The sequence below is a fragment of the Miniopterus schreibersii genome, assembly GCF_964146895.1.
Source record: "Miniopterus schreibersii genome assembly, chromosome: 8".
NCBI lineage: Eukaryota > Metazoa > Chordata > Mammalia > Chiroptera > Miniopteridae > Miniopterus > Miniopterus schreibersii.
The window spans coordinates 5,685,195-5,702,252 of record NC_138109.1 but is presented as its reverse complement, the minus strand read 5'-3'; the positions used below and the strand labels follow the sequence as shown (position 1 = coordinate 5,702,252).

Below are 17,058 nucleotides of genomic sequence, written 5' to 3'. Positions count from 1 at the left end.
CTCTACCAGGCTATGGCTAAATTCAATTTTCTAGCACTTTGAAGAGGTGCCTCTGTACAAAACCTGTCATCTGAGAAACTCAATGGCTCTGCTTGCTGAGTGACTTCATCTGTCCGCGGGGCCAAGGCCAGTGTAGAGCAGGCTGCTTTGGCCTTGAAGCCCAGAGCAGCCTCACCCGTTCTCTCCGTGTGCCTTCGCGGTGATTACCTTCACTACTTTAGATTCTTTTTAGTTTGAGCGCCATGGAGAGCTCAAACAACACCAACTCCCATGCCCGCTAGTGTAACTCTCCATGGTGCTTATCACAGTACTCACGCAAAGACTTCAAGCTGGGAAAACGCTGGTGTCTGTGATGAACCCATGAGCTTCTGTCGAGTAACCACCTGCAGTTTCATTTTTGTCTTGGCCTCCAGGAAGCTAAGAGCCAACTTTTGTGCTCAGTGGTAGCTCATTCCCTTGACTCTGTTTTTTCTGTTATTTTTGTTGATGAGAGAGGGAGAGAAACATTGACGGTTGGTTGCCTCCCGCATGTACCCCGACTAGGATTGAATCCAAAACCTGGGTATGTGCCCTGACTGGGAGTCGAACCAGCAACCTTTTTGGTGCACGGGATGACACTCCAACCGGCTGAGCCACACCCGCCAGGGCTCGACTCTGTTTTTTTAATATTATTTTTCTTCCTGCATACTCCCCTCATTCATACAGCCTTCCCACATACAGCCTTTTTTATCACATTATTACTCCTATTTTAATGCTATGCAGTTATATTGTTTCTATTCTGCAGTGTGAGCTATGTCAGATCTGTACAGGTGGAGTTTCAATTCTCAATAAAATGAGAAATGTTCAATAACCGTTGACTGGGTGCAGACTTTAAGTCGGGGTGGAGATTTTTCCAAAATCATGAGGGTAGAAAATTATTTTTGATGTTTTAGTGTCTGTGCCAACGATGTTCAACCTTTTTTCATCTCGTGGCACACGTAAATTACTAAAAATTCTGCGACGCACCAAAAAAAAAATAATAATAAAAAAATAAAAATAAAATTTTTTTTTTGCTGACTCGACAAAAAAAGTAGGTATAATTTTAATTCACTCCCATTGGACGGCTATTGCTGTGCCGGCTGCTGTCATTGTTCTACTCGACACTCGGGGAACAGAGGCCCGCGCCCCAATGCAAGCGTCCTGAAGTCGAGGGGGGACGTGTGCGCGTCGGGTTTATTGTCAGTTTCGGCCAGTGCATAACAAAGCCTTTCCCAGCCGTAATACAACAGCGGGGCTCGGCACGGTGACTGCACCGGCTGCCGCGCAATGTCCTGTTTTATTAAGGTCGTAACTCGGCCGACGGGGAACAGCTGCGGGCTGTTTCTTTCCAGCCGAACCGAAATCTGATCTGTAAAAGCCGCTCCCGGGGCGCTCCCGCGTTCTCCGGGTTTCTGGATCCCAGCTGCGCCCCGTCAAGGGCACGGCCCGCGGGGCGCTCGGCCCGTTCTCGGGGGCCGGGAAGCGCTCGGCCCCTGCGCCCTCGGCCCCTCCGTCCCGGGCGCGCTCCGTCCGCGGCCCCCGGAGCCCGGTTCTGCGCCGCCCGTTCCGCCTTCGCTCCCAAGGTGGCGTGTGGGAGGCGCTGGGATCCGCCCGCACAAAGGCGGGGACGCTTTCTGCGGGAGAAGACGCCCGTCCCTTCGCGTGTCTCGGCGCCGACTGCCCCGCGCTGCGCGGCTGCAACGCGGGAGACTCCCCGAAAGGACAATGGTTCCACACCCGACCGCCTCCCCCACGCATCCCGGCGGCCCCGCAGGCGTCTGCCCGCCCCCCCCTCCAGTCCTGCCCCGCCCCACTTCGCCAAGCTTTGTCCCCTTACAAGGCGGACCATCCGGTTGGCCAGGCGCCCCTGCCGCCGACTAACGCCCTTCGGGGGTCACCGGGGAGGGGGCTGGACGCGCCGGCTTCGCTCACCCCGCGCCCCCGCACAAGCGCCGGCGTTTAGACCACCAGGGGGCGCACCGGCGTCTCTGCAGCCCCTCACCGCAGCCCTCCCTTCAGCTCTCTCTGCGATTGGCCGGCCGCCTCGAGTTCTGCGCTCTGATTGGCCGCTGTCGCGTCAGTCGCGGGCGACGGGGCGGGCCGAGGTGACGCACGGCGGCCGGGCTCGGGGCGGTGTCCCGCGCTGGCGGCTGCGGGCGGAGCTCTGAGGGGACCGACGCGGGGCAGTCAGACGGCGGCGGTCTGGGAGGCGCCCCGCGAGTAGGAGCCGCTCCGCAGCCGCCACCGCCGGACCGTCGCTGCGCCCCGGCCTCCCCCACTCCCACCCTCCGTGGCCCGCGATGCGGGACCGGGCCGCTGCGTGATGGGGCTGCGAGGAGGTGCCCTGCGGCTCGCGGCGGCCGCTGCTCGCGCTGAGGAGCGTCGGTGCTCGGTTCCCCGCGCCCCCGCGCGCCGCGGCGCCTGCTGACCCAGCCGGCCCGCCCGCCCGCCGGCCCGCAGCACGGCTGAGGTGAGAGGGGCGGCGGTTGGCTCTGCGGCCGCGGGGCTCGGGGGGGCCCGTCTCGGGGGGAGGGGCGGCCGGGCAGGGGGTCCGGGCGGTGACCGAGCGGATAAAGGCGGGGCGGGAGCGGCGGGCACTGAGGGGGCTGCCCCGCCGGGGCACCGGGAGGAGGGGGCAGCCTCGCCCTCGGGGAGCGGGGGACTCCGCGGGGCCAGCAGCGAGCCCCAGGCTTGGGTCCAGCGGCCTGCTGGGTCCCCGCAGTGCCCCGCACCAGCCCTCCGTTTCCCCCCGGCTGCCAGGCTCCGGCCGTGCCCGGCGGTCAGCGGGCCCGCCGCCGCCCGCCCGTCCCCCCCCGCGGCTCTCCGCGCGCATTGCAGCCCTGTGGCGACGGCGCTGCTCGGTTCCGAAGCCGCCCTTTCTTATCGCCCCCATCCCCTCTCCCCCATTGTGATTGGCATTGGAGCCCGGGCGAGGAATGTGGCTGTGCCCTTTCTCCAGATGGAGGCAGGAAGGGGCACCGGGTGGCCGGGGGAAGCCGATGGCGCCAGGATTGGAGAGGGGAGCACGGCTGGAGGGAGGAAGGGAGGGAGGGAGGGGGCTTGCTGGAGGCTGGCCAGGGAGGCGGCCGGTGTGGTCTCGGCGCTCGCTGCCCGGGAATCACTCTGGCAGCCATATTGGGAGGATGATCTGACAAATCCTTTAGGAGCCAAGTCCCGTTGCCGAAGGCACCGAGTGACAGCCCTGGCAGCTCTCAGGGAGACTAGCCCTGCCAGGAGCCAGGCTGTGGGGGGTTGGGAGGCCGCTCCGGCGAGCTAGTCATTGTTCGGGCAACGCACAGCATTCCGAGCCCTCACACCAGACCCGAACCCCCAAATCCCTGCCTCTCCTTGGCGGGTTGCTAACTGAGCTCCCCAGGTAAAGTGTCTCCCAGATTCCCTCGTCGTCGGGGTGCAAAACCGAGTTCCTCTGTCCGCGGGCCGTGGGCGCTGCGCTGCAGGCGGAGGCCCGACGCCGCCGTGCGGAGCGTGCGCTCGGCAGATGCGCGGGGGGCCGGGGCGCGCGCACCGGCGCGGAGGCCTCGCACGTTGCGGCGGATGGAGACGTTCGCACCGGGGCTCGCGGCACAGCGACTGAGTCTAGCGGGGTGTTGTGACCCCGGGAGGGGCTGGCGGCGGCGGCGGCGTTCCTGAGGGCGCAGGCTGTCGTCCTTGTGGCACCTGGAGGTAGCTGAAATCAGAGTGTCCGCGGGTCCCTCGCTGGCTGTCCTAGGCAGCCGCCCCGCCGGACGTGCCGCTTTGTGTCACGGTCGTGGAGGGGTCTGTAGGGGCGTAACGGAAGGTGCGGCGATTGGATTTGAGCAGCTCTCAAGAAGGGAAATCGTGGTGGATATTTCATTGAAAGGCCGGTCGGCTTTAGCTTGGTCATAACACAGCCTTAGCCCCGGGTTCTTTAAGAAGCGAGGCGATGCTTTCTGATGAACTTGGCGTGGCTGTGGGTGATGGGGGACGGGGAGTCGACGTGCTGGTTGAGGATGGAGACTGCACACGTGTTGGCGTCGTGCAGCGGCCTGGAACTGACGCCGACGGAATCCGGCGGGACCCTGCGACGGCCTATCTGCCTCTTCCCGCCTCCCCGCTGCGGACGCCCTGGCGGGGGGCGTGCGGCCTTCTTTGTGGCCTTGGCTTTCCTACGGACTCCATTCGTTGGTTGATGAATACATTCCTGTAACTTCTTAAGTTGAAACGTGAAAATTCTTCAGTTTTCTAAGAAAAGTTACAACCCTTTATTTTTTGTTATTAAGCTTTCCTTTTAAAACTTGGTTGAATCAAAAATGGCTTCAACAGAAACTAGCGGTTTTTTTGTATAACATTATTAATGGGAGAGAAGTACAGAATATCTATTTTAAAATTCCATGCCCCAATTCAGAAACATTTCAAAGTTTTAAAATTTTACCGTTACTTTATTAGTTTAAAAAAAAAAAAAAAATCTGACAAATTGTGGTTAAATATAATTTCAGCATTTGGTGAAATCAGACCTGATTGTGGATCTGATTTGGAGGCAAGATTTTGCAAATCTGTGCAGCTCCGCCCAGATGAATGATTTTCCAAAATTTATCCAATTAAGTGCAGCATTCAAGGCTTAGGACAGACTGTGTTTGCTTTTCAAGACCAGCTATGAATGCAGTTTTCTTTATTATTCGCTTTCCTCTTTCCCACTTTGAATTTTTGCAGGGAATAAACTCCCAGGAAGAGTGCCAACAGTGTCCCCACAGCCAAAGCTTCCTAGCCCACTTGCCTGCTATGGTCTTGTCCTAGGTACAAAGTAAAGGACAACAGTGGACCCCTGCCTTCTTTTTGTGACGGCTTCCCAGGCTGCTGATCACAGCAGGCTTTTCCCAGGCATGAGCATATCCCTTTGGTCTTGTAAACTGTTATATTTTCACAAGGCTTCAAAATAAAAAGTATAGCATGTCTACTTCATGTAGTTCTCTTTGAAAAATGGCCTTGTTGGAACAGATACTGGTGAATTTCTGGAGTCCACAAAAGGATGTGAATAAATATAAATACATATGGAACTTTTTTCCGTGTATCTTATTAGTACAGAAGGTAAATGAAACAGATGTGACCGTGATAGCAAAAACCTGCAGAAAGGTTCCTTGGATCCATCTCTGACGTTTTGGTTGATGTTCCAGTGATTCATTTATGCTCACTTTTATGACGTTCATTACTAATTAATTGAGAGTGCATACAGGGATTTAATTCTTTACCTTCAAGGAACTTAGTTTTTTATCATTCACAAAGATATGGTAAGATAAGGTCATTTCACCTCTTTTCTATTTTCATACAATTGAGTGTGCTTCTGCCTGTGCCATGGTGGTTTCCATGATTATCAGTCAGAGCCCTTCTCCCATATAATACTTATTATCTAATACTCACGTGGTACTTTTATGGTTTTTGTGTATATGTTTTAATTTACGAGATTGTAAATGATGGATTTTTAAAATAAAATGTTTTAATAATACCACATTGTTTACGCCAAAGCATATCATTCAGCTATGCCATCCTCTACCATTGCTCTATTTGATGACTTTGAAACTTGACTCAGTTCTTCTGTCCATCTGAATTTCTGACATCATCCCAGCAGATGTCAGTGACTGTGTAAAAAATAACAACAATAATGAGCTTACTCATACCAGGCTCTTTCTGTAGGCCAGGCTCTTTTCTAAGCACTTTACACTTATTCACTAGTTTTATCCTTACAACAACCGTATGAGATAGATACTATTGTACCCATTTTACAGATGACGAAACCGAAACAGAGGCTAAGTGACTTCCTCAGGTCACTAGAAGTAGTAAGTAACCACTATGCTGAGCATACTTTGTAACTACCACTAACCATAAAATTCCTTGACTTCAGCTCAAGCAGGTGCTGGCTTCATTCTGTTCCAGTAACTCAGTGTTGTGGCCACATCTTCTAACACGTCTTCACCCTCAGATCTACTAAAGATTTCACATTTGCCGTGTGATCTTAAACTCTGATAATTTGCAGCTCTCACTTTTGTATTCTCTTTTTGTGCATTCCCCCAACCTGTCTCCTGGACCACTGGCCTCTTCCAGATTTTATTTCTTCGTCTTCCTTCTCTGGACTGTGACTGCTGGGGTGCATTGCTTCAGCTGTTTTCTTGCTATGCAGTTCTTAATTATTCTTCAAGACCCACCATGCAGGTGCCAGCCTTGCATCAATTCTACCGTCTATACATACCCTCCATTTTTACTCTGTGTCATGGAGAAACTTCGCGCAGTACTGGCATTAATGCCACCATTAATGTGTAGTCTTAGGTCTCCCCTGAGTCTGTCTTTGATATCTTTTCAAGCAGTTCTGTTCAGCCCTGCCCCCTGTTGTCCATAGTGGCTTTTCTAAAATCTTGATCACTTCACTCAAGCCTCTCCACTGCTCCCTTACCTGCTGCCTCATAGGGAAAAAAGACATGAACTCCCTCAGCTTCCTCTCTCTCTGCTTACAGATTTCTCTGCCTCCTTTCTTACTCTCCTTCCTCCAGTGTTAGAAGAAAGGCTACCCTCCCTGACTTCAGCTAACCCCTTGGCCTGTGTCCTGGAGATCACTGCCCTCTACTTTTAGGGACTTAATGTATCGGTTACTCCCCTTTCCCCTTGGACTGTTTCACCACAGTTCCTTGAGTACAGCAGGTACATTCCCACCTTAGGGCTTTTGCTCTGACTCTTTCTTCTGCTTGGAACACTCTTCCCTGAAATGTGCTTGGCTAACCCTTCACTTCCTGCAGGTCTTACACCTCAACAGGCCTACCCTGCCCTCCTGTATGCAGCGGCACCGCACTCCTCCACACTGCACTCCAGATCTCCTTGACTTGGCTGTACTTCACTTCCCTCATGATGCTTACTATCACTAACATTCTGTTATCTTAATGTCCCCTCTCCCCCTACTAGTATGTAAGTTTATCCATGGCAAGGATATTAATCTGTTTTGTGCATTAATTTATCTCAGACCGCTGGAACTGCCTGACACATGGTTGGCGCCTAATAAATAGCTGTTGAATAAAGTATAGAAGCATGCAAGTCTTTCTTATTTAAAAAAAAAGGAATGGGGGGCGAGAAATCCCTCTTTTGCTCCTAATTGTCTCTCTCCTGCCCCTCATGGCCAGGTTCTAGAAGCAGCAAGGATACTTGCATTTCTACTTCCTTGCCTCCAAATTGTTCCCCAAACCACCACAGACATGCTCTCCACTTCAGTGACGCTGCTTTTGCTCAGGTTTCCAGACCTTTATTGCTGAGAACAGGGGGCACCCCTCACCCTTTGCAGTATTAAAAGTATTGCTCACTTCACTCCTCCTTGGTAGAACTTTCACCTGCTGGTGTTTTGTTGGGACTAGTTTCAGTCTCTTGGGCCTGCTTTTCTGGCCACTCACATGGCTGTCAAATTCATTCAACACAAATTTTTGTATAACTGTATTTGTATTAAAGTCTTTGTTTTTAGGAACCAGAATTTTGAGTACATACCATATTTCCAATGTTAAATAGCAGAATAAGCTATTACAGGAAAGTTTTCTTTATTATTACTATCATTTTTTTGTTAATCCTCACATGAGGATATTTTTTCCATTGCTCTTTAGAGAGAGCGGAAGGGAGGGAGGGAGGAGAAAGAGGGGAAAAAAAACAACACATCGATGTGAGAGGCACATCGGCTGGTTGCCTTTGGCACGTGCCCTGACCGATCTGGGGTGGGGAGTGAACCCGCAACCCAGGTATGTGCCCTTGACTGGGAATCGAACCTGCGACCCTTTGGTGCAAGGACCAATGCTCCAACTGCTGAGCCACACTGGCCAGGGCAATTTTTCTTTATTTATAATTTATACCACTTACTACTTCTAAAAAGGATTTGAGCAGCTTACTGTAAATACTATATATACAATGAGGCTGTTAAAATATGGAAAAGAAACAAAAATCTCTAACAGGAGGAAAAATAAATATATACAAACTGCAGCAATTTGTATAATATGGTTGTTATAATTTAGTTGTGAAACTTTTGGAATGCAAGGTAAAAGGGAAAGATAACTTACATAATTTTCATTTTGGTAAAAGAAGCCTTATGGTTTGTCAAGAGAAACTTTTTTCTGATAACTTTTTTCTGTTCTAAAGACATTCTAAAAGAAAAGTTAGAGTCATCTTGATACAAGGATATACATACTAAGGGTTTCCAACAGGTCATTAAGTAAAAGGAACAAATGTTCTTTAAAGACCTTTTTTAAAAAAGTAATACACCTGCTTTCCAAATTGAGAAAATACAGCATTAAAATGTAACTGAAGTGTTTTCTGTGAAGGATATGACTAAGTGGTTCAGATGTGTAATTTTATATAAAGATAAATCTGAATATCCCAGCAGAAACTCATTATTTAACCCTGGTGAGAGAGCCTAGAGTACTTGTATTCTGTGTTGTCACCTAAACGAAAACATACCTATTAAACTTTGGGTACCGGTTTATCCTGTTGCAAGATTGACAGGTTGTTGACACATAGAAGAGTCTGACCTGCATACTTGCCCAGATAGATAGGTGTAGTCAGGGGCAGATTTCAGAAAGATTCTTGACTCATACCAGATTGTGGTTCATTTTAGCCTGGAGTAGATGTTATCCACTTTGACAATAGAAGAACTTCTGTGTTGGAATTTGAATAGCAGAGTTCCCAGCGGATCTGCCAAAATAAAATTATAGGATGTAGCTTCAGGTATTAGAACGAATTAGCTATCCAAACTTTGAGAGAAAAGAAAAAAAATGAAAAAAATCACTCTTACTTAGAATAGTTTATTTTAAGCCATAGGAGCTATTGTTTTCTTGCACACCTTTTGGTTTATGAGGATAAAATAATGTCATTGGTGAAAAGGAGGATCCTTTCTTAATTGAAGTGGCAGGAGGACATGTGTCTAATAAATCCAAAAATTGTATCAGGTTATTTTACATGGTAATTAAAACAGTTGGGGAGCCTGACTGAACTAGTTTAGCCCCATTTGAGACTGAAAATCTATCAGGAGACTCTTCCTGTGCAGTCTGATTCTTGGCATTGGGTTGGAATGCAGAAAGGAGCTTTTCTAACATGTGATCCATTTTGGGCTTTCATAGCTGATTTTTATGTATAGAGTCAGAAACCAAGAACAGACAGGTAATTCATATAAAAAAATAAGTTCTTAGATTTTGAAAGGGACCATTTTATCAGTATAGCCATGGTCAGTGACACAGTATTGGATCTGAAAACCCGCTTGGGCTCAACTGATGTGGCTCAGTGGTTGAGCATCGCCCTATGAACCAGGAGGTCACGGTTCGATTCCCGGTCAGGGCACATGCCCGGGTTCCAGGTTCTGTCCCCAGTAGGGAGTGTGCAGCAAGCAGCCCATCCGTGATTCTCTCTCATCGTTGATGTTTCTCCCCCCCCCCTTTCTGAAATCAATAAGAGCATTTTTAAAAAATCTTTTTTAAAAACCTGCTTGGTCTTCATGGAAATTATTAGATGGTGAGATGCAAAACTTATAATAACAAGGAAATATTCATAGCATCTCAAAATGGGCTCACTAGCTACATACTTTTGGGTATACTTCATTCTTTAAAGTGTAATTCAGTGAAAAAGATTATCTTTTAAATAGGCTACTTGTTGATATTGTAAATTTGCTGCTGTGTAGCAAATTGTGTGAGTATTGATTTTAAAGACTATTTCTTGGTTAAATTTTATTTTCACTTGTGACAAACATGTCCTGAGTAAAGTATCGGGTCTGAGAGTTAAGCAAGCTGCTGGCTGCATCATAGGGCAGAGTGAAGTAAATAGAAAATGAGGGGCAACAGTGTTTCAGGGAGCAAGAGAAAGAAGGTAAGACTTTGGGGTCAGAAGGGGGGGCATGGAGGAATGCGTGATTAATGTTTCCTGCCGCATGGTGACCTTCGACCTTGTCCTCAAAAGATACGAGCTTATCATAGGTTAACAAGGGAGCTGGCCCCTGGAATTGCGTGTTTGGTGTAAGAGGGTGCAGGTGGAGAGAGCTGAAAGTGGGTGGGGAAACTAAGGCTGGGAAGGAGGTTGAATTGTGGAGCCCCTGAAACCATGTGTGTTCCGAGGCTGTGGAAGCCAGTTGAAAGTGTTTAAGGACATGAGCTGACCTGCTTTAGGAATATAGCCCTGGCTGTTTTCTAGAGAAAAGGGTTTACAAAAACCAACCAACCAAACTAGTATCATTTTGTTCTTTTTATTCACTTTGCTGAAAGGCCAGTTTGGGCTTAGTCTCCTCCTAGGTTCCGAATAATCCAGGGCACCTCTGAGGACCAGTGGGAATCGCACAAGATGAAAATTAAGCAGTTGGGCAAATTTAGAAAAATTAAAATGAATTGGACCTAAGCATTTTTATTTGTATTAAATGTTTATCCCTTTATTGTTAGTGAATGTGTCTGGACTTTTTGCTCCATCCCACTTTCCTGAGGCTTCTAATTGTATGTCATAAGGAGGGAAAACTGGTTAGAGGAAGTCTAGAACTGAGGCTGCGGAAACGATTCCGAGCACGTATGCTTGCCTTTCATACCTGTCTGCCTTTCATTTTTCAAAACTCAGAAAATGGATTTTTCTTGTTTTCCTATAACTTCTTTAAAGAGTTGGTACTTATTGTTTTGATTTCAGATGTATATAATTGATCATTTTTAAAAAAGAATCAGAGCGTTTTGAGGCTGTGATGCCTCAATGGACATGTGTATTAAAAGAGATACTGTTTACAGTGGTGGGGAGGTAACAGTAACACTTTCAATTGTCCACTTAACTGCTGTTTCCTATTACTGTATAAAAATGTAACTCACTGGGAGATGGTTGCAGTTTTACCACAGGAGAGTTAAATCAGAAGAAAATATGTATTCTTGTTCAGGTTGTTTGGGGAAAATAATTTTAAAATGTACATATCACTTCCAAGAAAGAATGACTATTAGATTTTTAAATTAGGAAGAAATTTGAAATATATCTTATCCTTTTTCCTGTCCCTATTTTGAACTTCTAAACAATTTTTCTTTATTTTAAAAAAATATTTCTATTGATTTTTAGAGGGAGAGGGAGAGAGAAAGAGAAACATCAGTGTGAGAGCGGATTTGAGAGGGAAACATCATTGGCTGCCTCCTGCACACCCTTTACCCGGGATTGAGCCCTGCAACCTGGGCACGCGCCCTGACTGGGAATTGAACCAGCAACCTTTTGGCACACGGGATGGCACCAACCAACTGAACCACACGGGCCAGGGTGGGGAACAACTTTTTTTGTTATTAATACAATTCAGACATCACTCTGTTGACATACAGTAACTAGGAATTCAACTAAAGTATTTTAACTGTTATATTCAAGACCCTGTGATGTGGAGGATTGGAAACAAGATTTAAGACTCTGTTTTTGTTGTCATGGGACTTAAAATCTACAGTAGAGATAAGAAAAATAAGTTATTCTGCCCTAGGTAGGATCAGTGAATTGAAAAACATGAAATGAAGCAGCATTGGCATTTGGTTTGAGGAGTGCGGAGAATCTATGAAGGCTTTAGAGATGTAGCATATGAGAAGGTCCCCGAAAAATAGATTGGATTTGGAGAAGAATGGGAGAGGAGGAAGCGCACAGTGGGTGGAGGGAGTGTTGGAACAAACGCATGGGGACAGAAAAACACGAGGTGCTTTCAGGAGGCCCTCTGGGACGTGGTGGTTAAAGAATGCGGATGGAAGACAGTGTTTTGTGGGCTAGTAAAAACAGGTGGTTTATGTTGCAGAACACATTGAATGCACTGCAGGGAGTTTTCTCGTTGCTTGGTAGACAGTAGAGAAGCTTTGAGGATTTTTACGTGAATAATTATATGAACAGACCTGTACTTCAGGAAGGTGAATCTAGCAATATTGTGTGGTATGGATGGTGTCAGTGAACACAGCAATATTGTGTAGGACGGTTGAGTAGGAGGAAGAAAGAAAGCGGTTAAGGAGGTTAACAGCCTTGGGTGAGAAGTATTGGAGCCCTAAAAGGATAGTGGTGGTAGAAATAGAGATTTCATTTTCATAGGCAGAAGCCGTGGAATTTGACAGTTGAGTGGATAGATAGAGGCAGCAGGCTGTTTGAGCTGTGTGGAAACAATGGTGAGAGCATGAAAAGAAATAGAAAAGAGATGGAAGAGCCTGTGGTGTGCAGGGGAGGTGGAGAGATACTTTGACTTCGGTTGTGTTAAGTTGAATAAAATGCTGGCGGATAGCTAGGTAGAGGAGTCAAACAGTATATTGAGAAGTGTATGTATGGGGACATTCGATATTACAGATGTTAGTGTTTTGCTTCCTAGTTGCATAGTACTTCAAATACATAGTACTTTATATCTAAAACCCAGCAAGGAGGTTTGAACCTTTGTTGTCTGTTGGCATGTCAGTCAGCAGCATTCAACATTTTGGTAGGCCATGGACAGAACACAAAAGAAAGTTTTGTTTTTTAAATTTAAATATCTACAATATTCTATAATTGTTGACATTTTGGCAAACTTGTTTCTTCTGTCTTCCCCTAACAAATTCCTTAATATCATCTGATACCCAGTCTATGTCCAGACTTCTATGATTATATAAAAAAAGTCTTTTTACAGATTTTCTTGATTAAAAAATCATTGCATTTGGTTAATAACTAACGTGAGTCTCTCACCCAAGGATATTTTTTCCATTGCTTTTCAGAGAGAGTGGAAAGGCGGGGGGGGGGAGAGAGAAACATCAATGTGAGAGAGAGACATTGATTGGTTTCCTCTCAAACAGGCCCCGACCAGGGTCAGGGATTAAGCCTGCAACTGAGGCACATGCCCTTGCCTGGAATCGAACCTAGGACCCTTCAGTCCACAGGCAGATGCTCTCACAACTGAGCCAAACCGGCCATGGCAACATGAGTGTCTTTTATTATTCCCCCATTTATTTGAAGAAACTGGGTGACTTGACCTGTAGATTTGGCTGATTGCACCTTTTAGTTGTCACTTGAATTGTTTCTTTGCTTCCTATATGTCCTGTAAACGTAGTTAGATCTGAAGCTTGATTCTATTCAGTATTTTTTTAAGGACATGGGATAAGAATACTTAATAGGTGATGCTGGTTTTCTGTTGTAGCACATCTGGATGCATAGACCATCTAGGTGTCCCACTTTCAGCGATGCTCAGTTTGATTCAGATGTTGTCACCTAATTCATTCACTGTAATGTTCCCACATCAACCAAACTGTCATCTAAGGCTTTTTAGCAGCTAGTGATGATTGTTGCAGAGAGCCTTTGTATCAGTAGGGTTGAAAAATGGTGACGTTCTAGTTCTGTCATTTCTTCTGCATTTATTACCTGGAATTTTTCTGTAAAGAAGAAATTGCCCACATTGATTCTTCGGCTACACTGGAATATAGTTTATACAGTATATACAGATCAGATATGTGCTCAGTTCTTTTGTTTTATTTCCCAGTCTTTAGAATAATTAGGTTTTTGAAAATATCATTATGAACTCATGAATTTATATATTTGACGTTTTTCAGTCCATTTGCAGTATATATGTATGCATATATATATATATGTATGTGTGTATTTTTATATACTAATTATCCCATCTTTGGCCAGTAGGAGCCCCTTTAAGTTGGCATCTGTGTCCTTTTGCCATGACCTTACTCATCTTTGACAGGTTTGTTTCTTGTGATCACACCAACAGGGTCCAGGATCATCTTGAAATTTCTTGTCCAGACTTCAAAATAACCATTTTTTCAAGAAGCCCAAGTTCAGAGAGGTTTTTGAGAGAATAGGATTTTTACTTTGGGAAGCTATTAAAGAACAATACAAGATAGAATGCAGTCATGTAAAATGATAGCAGTGCTCTCACAGTGTGTTCGGGGCTATAAATGCTGCAGGAAATACCAGTGATTCCTGGAACGCTTGGGTAGTCATTTTGGAAGAGGTAAGACTGGAGCTGGGTTATCAAATAGAGGAGAAAATGAAAATTCATATGCCCATTGTAGAGGAGAAATTGTTAGGAGGTGTGAAAGAACATGTGGGTGGGATGGTGAAGGAGCTTGACTAGAACAGAGTACCTTGACTTTGGTCTTGATTTTGTACGCACTGGGGAATGAGAGGAAGTTCTTGAGTTTGGCAGTGAAACTGAAAGTCATGCTTTGGAAAGGGTAATATTGCAGCGGGGTTAACCAGTTGCATAAAGCAGGGTTCTCTGCTGGAGATTTGCAACGTACTTTCGTGAAATTAAACAAACAATCCATACCTGGGGCTTGTCTTAAAACTGTCCAATACCAGAAGTGTTTAGGCTCATTTGCCTTTTTAAAAATTAAATTAATTGGGGTAACATTGGTTAATAATATCATATAAATTTCAGGTATACAACTTTATAATACTACATTTGTATACTTCATTGTATGTTCACCCCCCAAGTCTAGTTTCCTTCCATTACTGTGATTCTGTTCTGTCAACCCTAAAAGCTCAAATATCAGTTCTGTTATTCCAAGTATGCTAGGCATGAGGTAGTAAGGACAAACATTGGGATAATGGCAGTGGGAATGAGAGGAAGGAAGGGATAGGAAAATGCAAATTTGTTTTTAAGGTTTTCATATGGCATTTCATTAATAATGTTAATACTAATAAAAGAATTCAAAGAGAAGGAAACAGATGACTTTAAGATTTATGGTATGGGGCCAGATCCAAATAGGAAGATTGGCAGAGATTGCTAGTTTGGGGGGTGCTATGTTGAGTGTTGAGAGGATGGCTATGTATCGAAGTGAACTTGGGGATGAGATGTGTTCTTTCTTTTTCTGAGTGCTTCATTCATTCTCTCTTGGCAAAGTACTGTCCTCAGCTCTCTATCGGCATGCTGTATTGATTGGGAGGGTTAAAAATGCTAAGCTTTCATTTTAAAAATGTGATCACAATAAATGATCACATTTTGATATATTAAAAAAGAACTATCTGTTTAATGTAAAATAAAATGGGAAAGGGATTGGAAAACCATTGCAACAAATATAAAAAGACTAATGTCAATAATTGTAATCATTGAAACAAAAACAAAAAAGTCAGTAAACCGGGCAAAGGACTTGAACAGACAATTTTTACAACTGGTAAATGTAATTCATTAATTCATTCTTTCAACAACCACTGAGTTCTTGCATCAGGTACTGTTCCAAGTGCTAGCAAACAAGATCTCTGAACATTCTGTGGTGGTGTTGAGAGAGACGGACAGTAGACATGTTTCAAAGAACAGGACTTTTAAAAAGTGATAATGCTATTGAGAAAATAAGATCGGTAATGAAGTAGAGGGTAGCTTTTGGTTTTATATTTATTTATTTGGTCATACCTGCTCTTGTGGAAAACATTTGTAGTTGTGCAACTGGAGGTTATCATTCCTAATTATGTGGGGAAAATTGGTCAGATTTAAGTTCTGTTGGGATTCCCTGATAATTGGACTCAAAAGTATTTTTCTTCTTTTGTTTTTTCTTTTGGTTGATTCTTGAAGATGTTTATATAATGGATAGAGAACAGATTGAGATCTGTTTTTTCTTGTGGAAATTTTCTCGTGGGTTCTTTTCACAGAATAGTGTTTGTTTTGTTCTGTTGGGAGGGAAGCTCATTCCTCTGAAAAATGTTCACATTTTTTCCTGTGGCTTCATTCAGTAGTAAAATGTAGTGATTTGATTCTGTCATGAGTCAGTGGCACATCAGAGGGTAGAACCTTGGTCTCTTAGAATCTTCTCTGCTTGTTGTACAGGGTGATTCATGAGGGGCAAATGAGATACATATGAAAGGGTTCATCCAAGTTAAAGAAATCTCTGAATACAAAGACGTGAAAAGAGCTAGCCATAGAACTCTTTGCTCTTTGCTGTTTAATTATACACCATATAGCTGAGTGTTTCAAGCTGTAATTAAAATATAGAAAACTTAGTGCATTTCTTTAAAATAATGTCATTTTTGCAGGTGGGAATTTACTTGTGTAAGGAACTCTAACAAATAAATGTTTGTGTTTTTCATCTGTTACTGAATATTGATTTGAAAAAACAGAGCAAGATAAATGCCTATTACTTTGCAATTATATATATTTTTATTACTAAGTTTAGGGACTTTTTAGGCATGGTAAAGAAATAATGGAGTAGGAAAACAAATTTCAGTCTTAATTTTCTAATTGGTAATTTACTGTTGAGAATATAAGATATACAGGGAAGAAATTGAATGAGGTTTTTAGAAATGGAAACAAATAGTCCTAAGATACAAGATAGTAACTCTTATGCTCAAGTAGCCCAAGCTTTAATTCTGACAGCCTTCTATGGAATTTTTTTCTTTTTAAAGGAAACTTGAACATAACTTCAAAAGAAGATTTAATTCTTTATTTCTGGACTGTAATTATATAACAAGACCGTCAGAATGTCAGGAGCCTCAGTGAAGGTGGCTGTTCGTGTGCGGCCCTTTAATTCTCGAGAGACCAGCAAAGAATCCAAGTGCATCATTCAGATGCAAGGCAACTCGACTAGTAAGTACACTTTCTTTTCTTTCAGTTATATCTCATTTTTCTATTCCTCCTCTTTTCCCTTCTTGCCGTGATCAGAATAAATGAACATTTTGGTATTACCACTTTGAACTTTACTATTTTGAGTGATCCATTGAATGCTTTCCCCCTGTAATATTTTCTGTAGCAAATTTAAATATGGACTATTTATTTGGTTCTTTGCAATTGAGAAATCTGTGTAGGACTAACCTAATTTAGCTAGTGTTATTAAGTTGAAATCTTAGTAGTAATAAAGGTATAAGCAGTGATTTTTACTAAATGATGACATGAAATATACCTGTTGAGGCACCAAGGTTATTTTTCTTTCTTGATGTTAAATAGCACTTGACACTTGAGCTTGCCAAGATAGTCTTAAGCTCCTACAATAGTTCTTTGAATTGAATAACAGATATAGCTATAGCATATAGTAAACATAAATTATTGCTAAAATTATTAGTCATTGCTTCCCAGTGTGTTTCTCTGTATAATTGCTTAGGTGAAAAATGGCTTAAGCTGATTTC

At 44.5% G+C, this 17,058-nt stretch overlaps 1 protein-coding gene across 8 annotated transcripts in view; it reads left to right on the top strand.

Moving 5' to 3' along the window:
• The first annotated feature begins 2,125 nt into the window (after positions 1-2,125).
• Positions 2,126-17,058, top strand: part of KIF1B (kinesin family member 1B) — a 125,256-nt gene continuing 110,323 nt past the window's right edge. For 4 of the 8 annotated variants that reach the window (XM_081146117.1, XM_081146116.1, XM_081146114.1 and 1 more), the window contains exons 1-2: positions 2,126-2,488; positions 16,342-16,522. In XM_081146117.1, coding sequence (XP_081002243.1) covers positions 16,417-16,522 — 106 coding nt within the window. In that variant the 5' untranslated portion in view covers positions 2,126-2,488; positions 16,342-16,416. The remainder of the gene's footprint in view (positions 2,489-16,341; positions 16,523-17,058) is intronic. The other 4 variants (XM_081146119.1, XM_081146118.1, XM_081146115.1 and 1 more) reach the window with 1 other exon arrangement.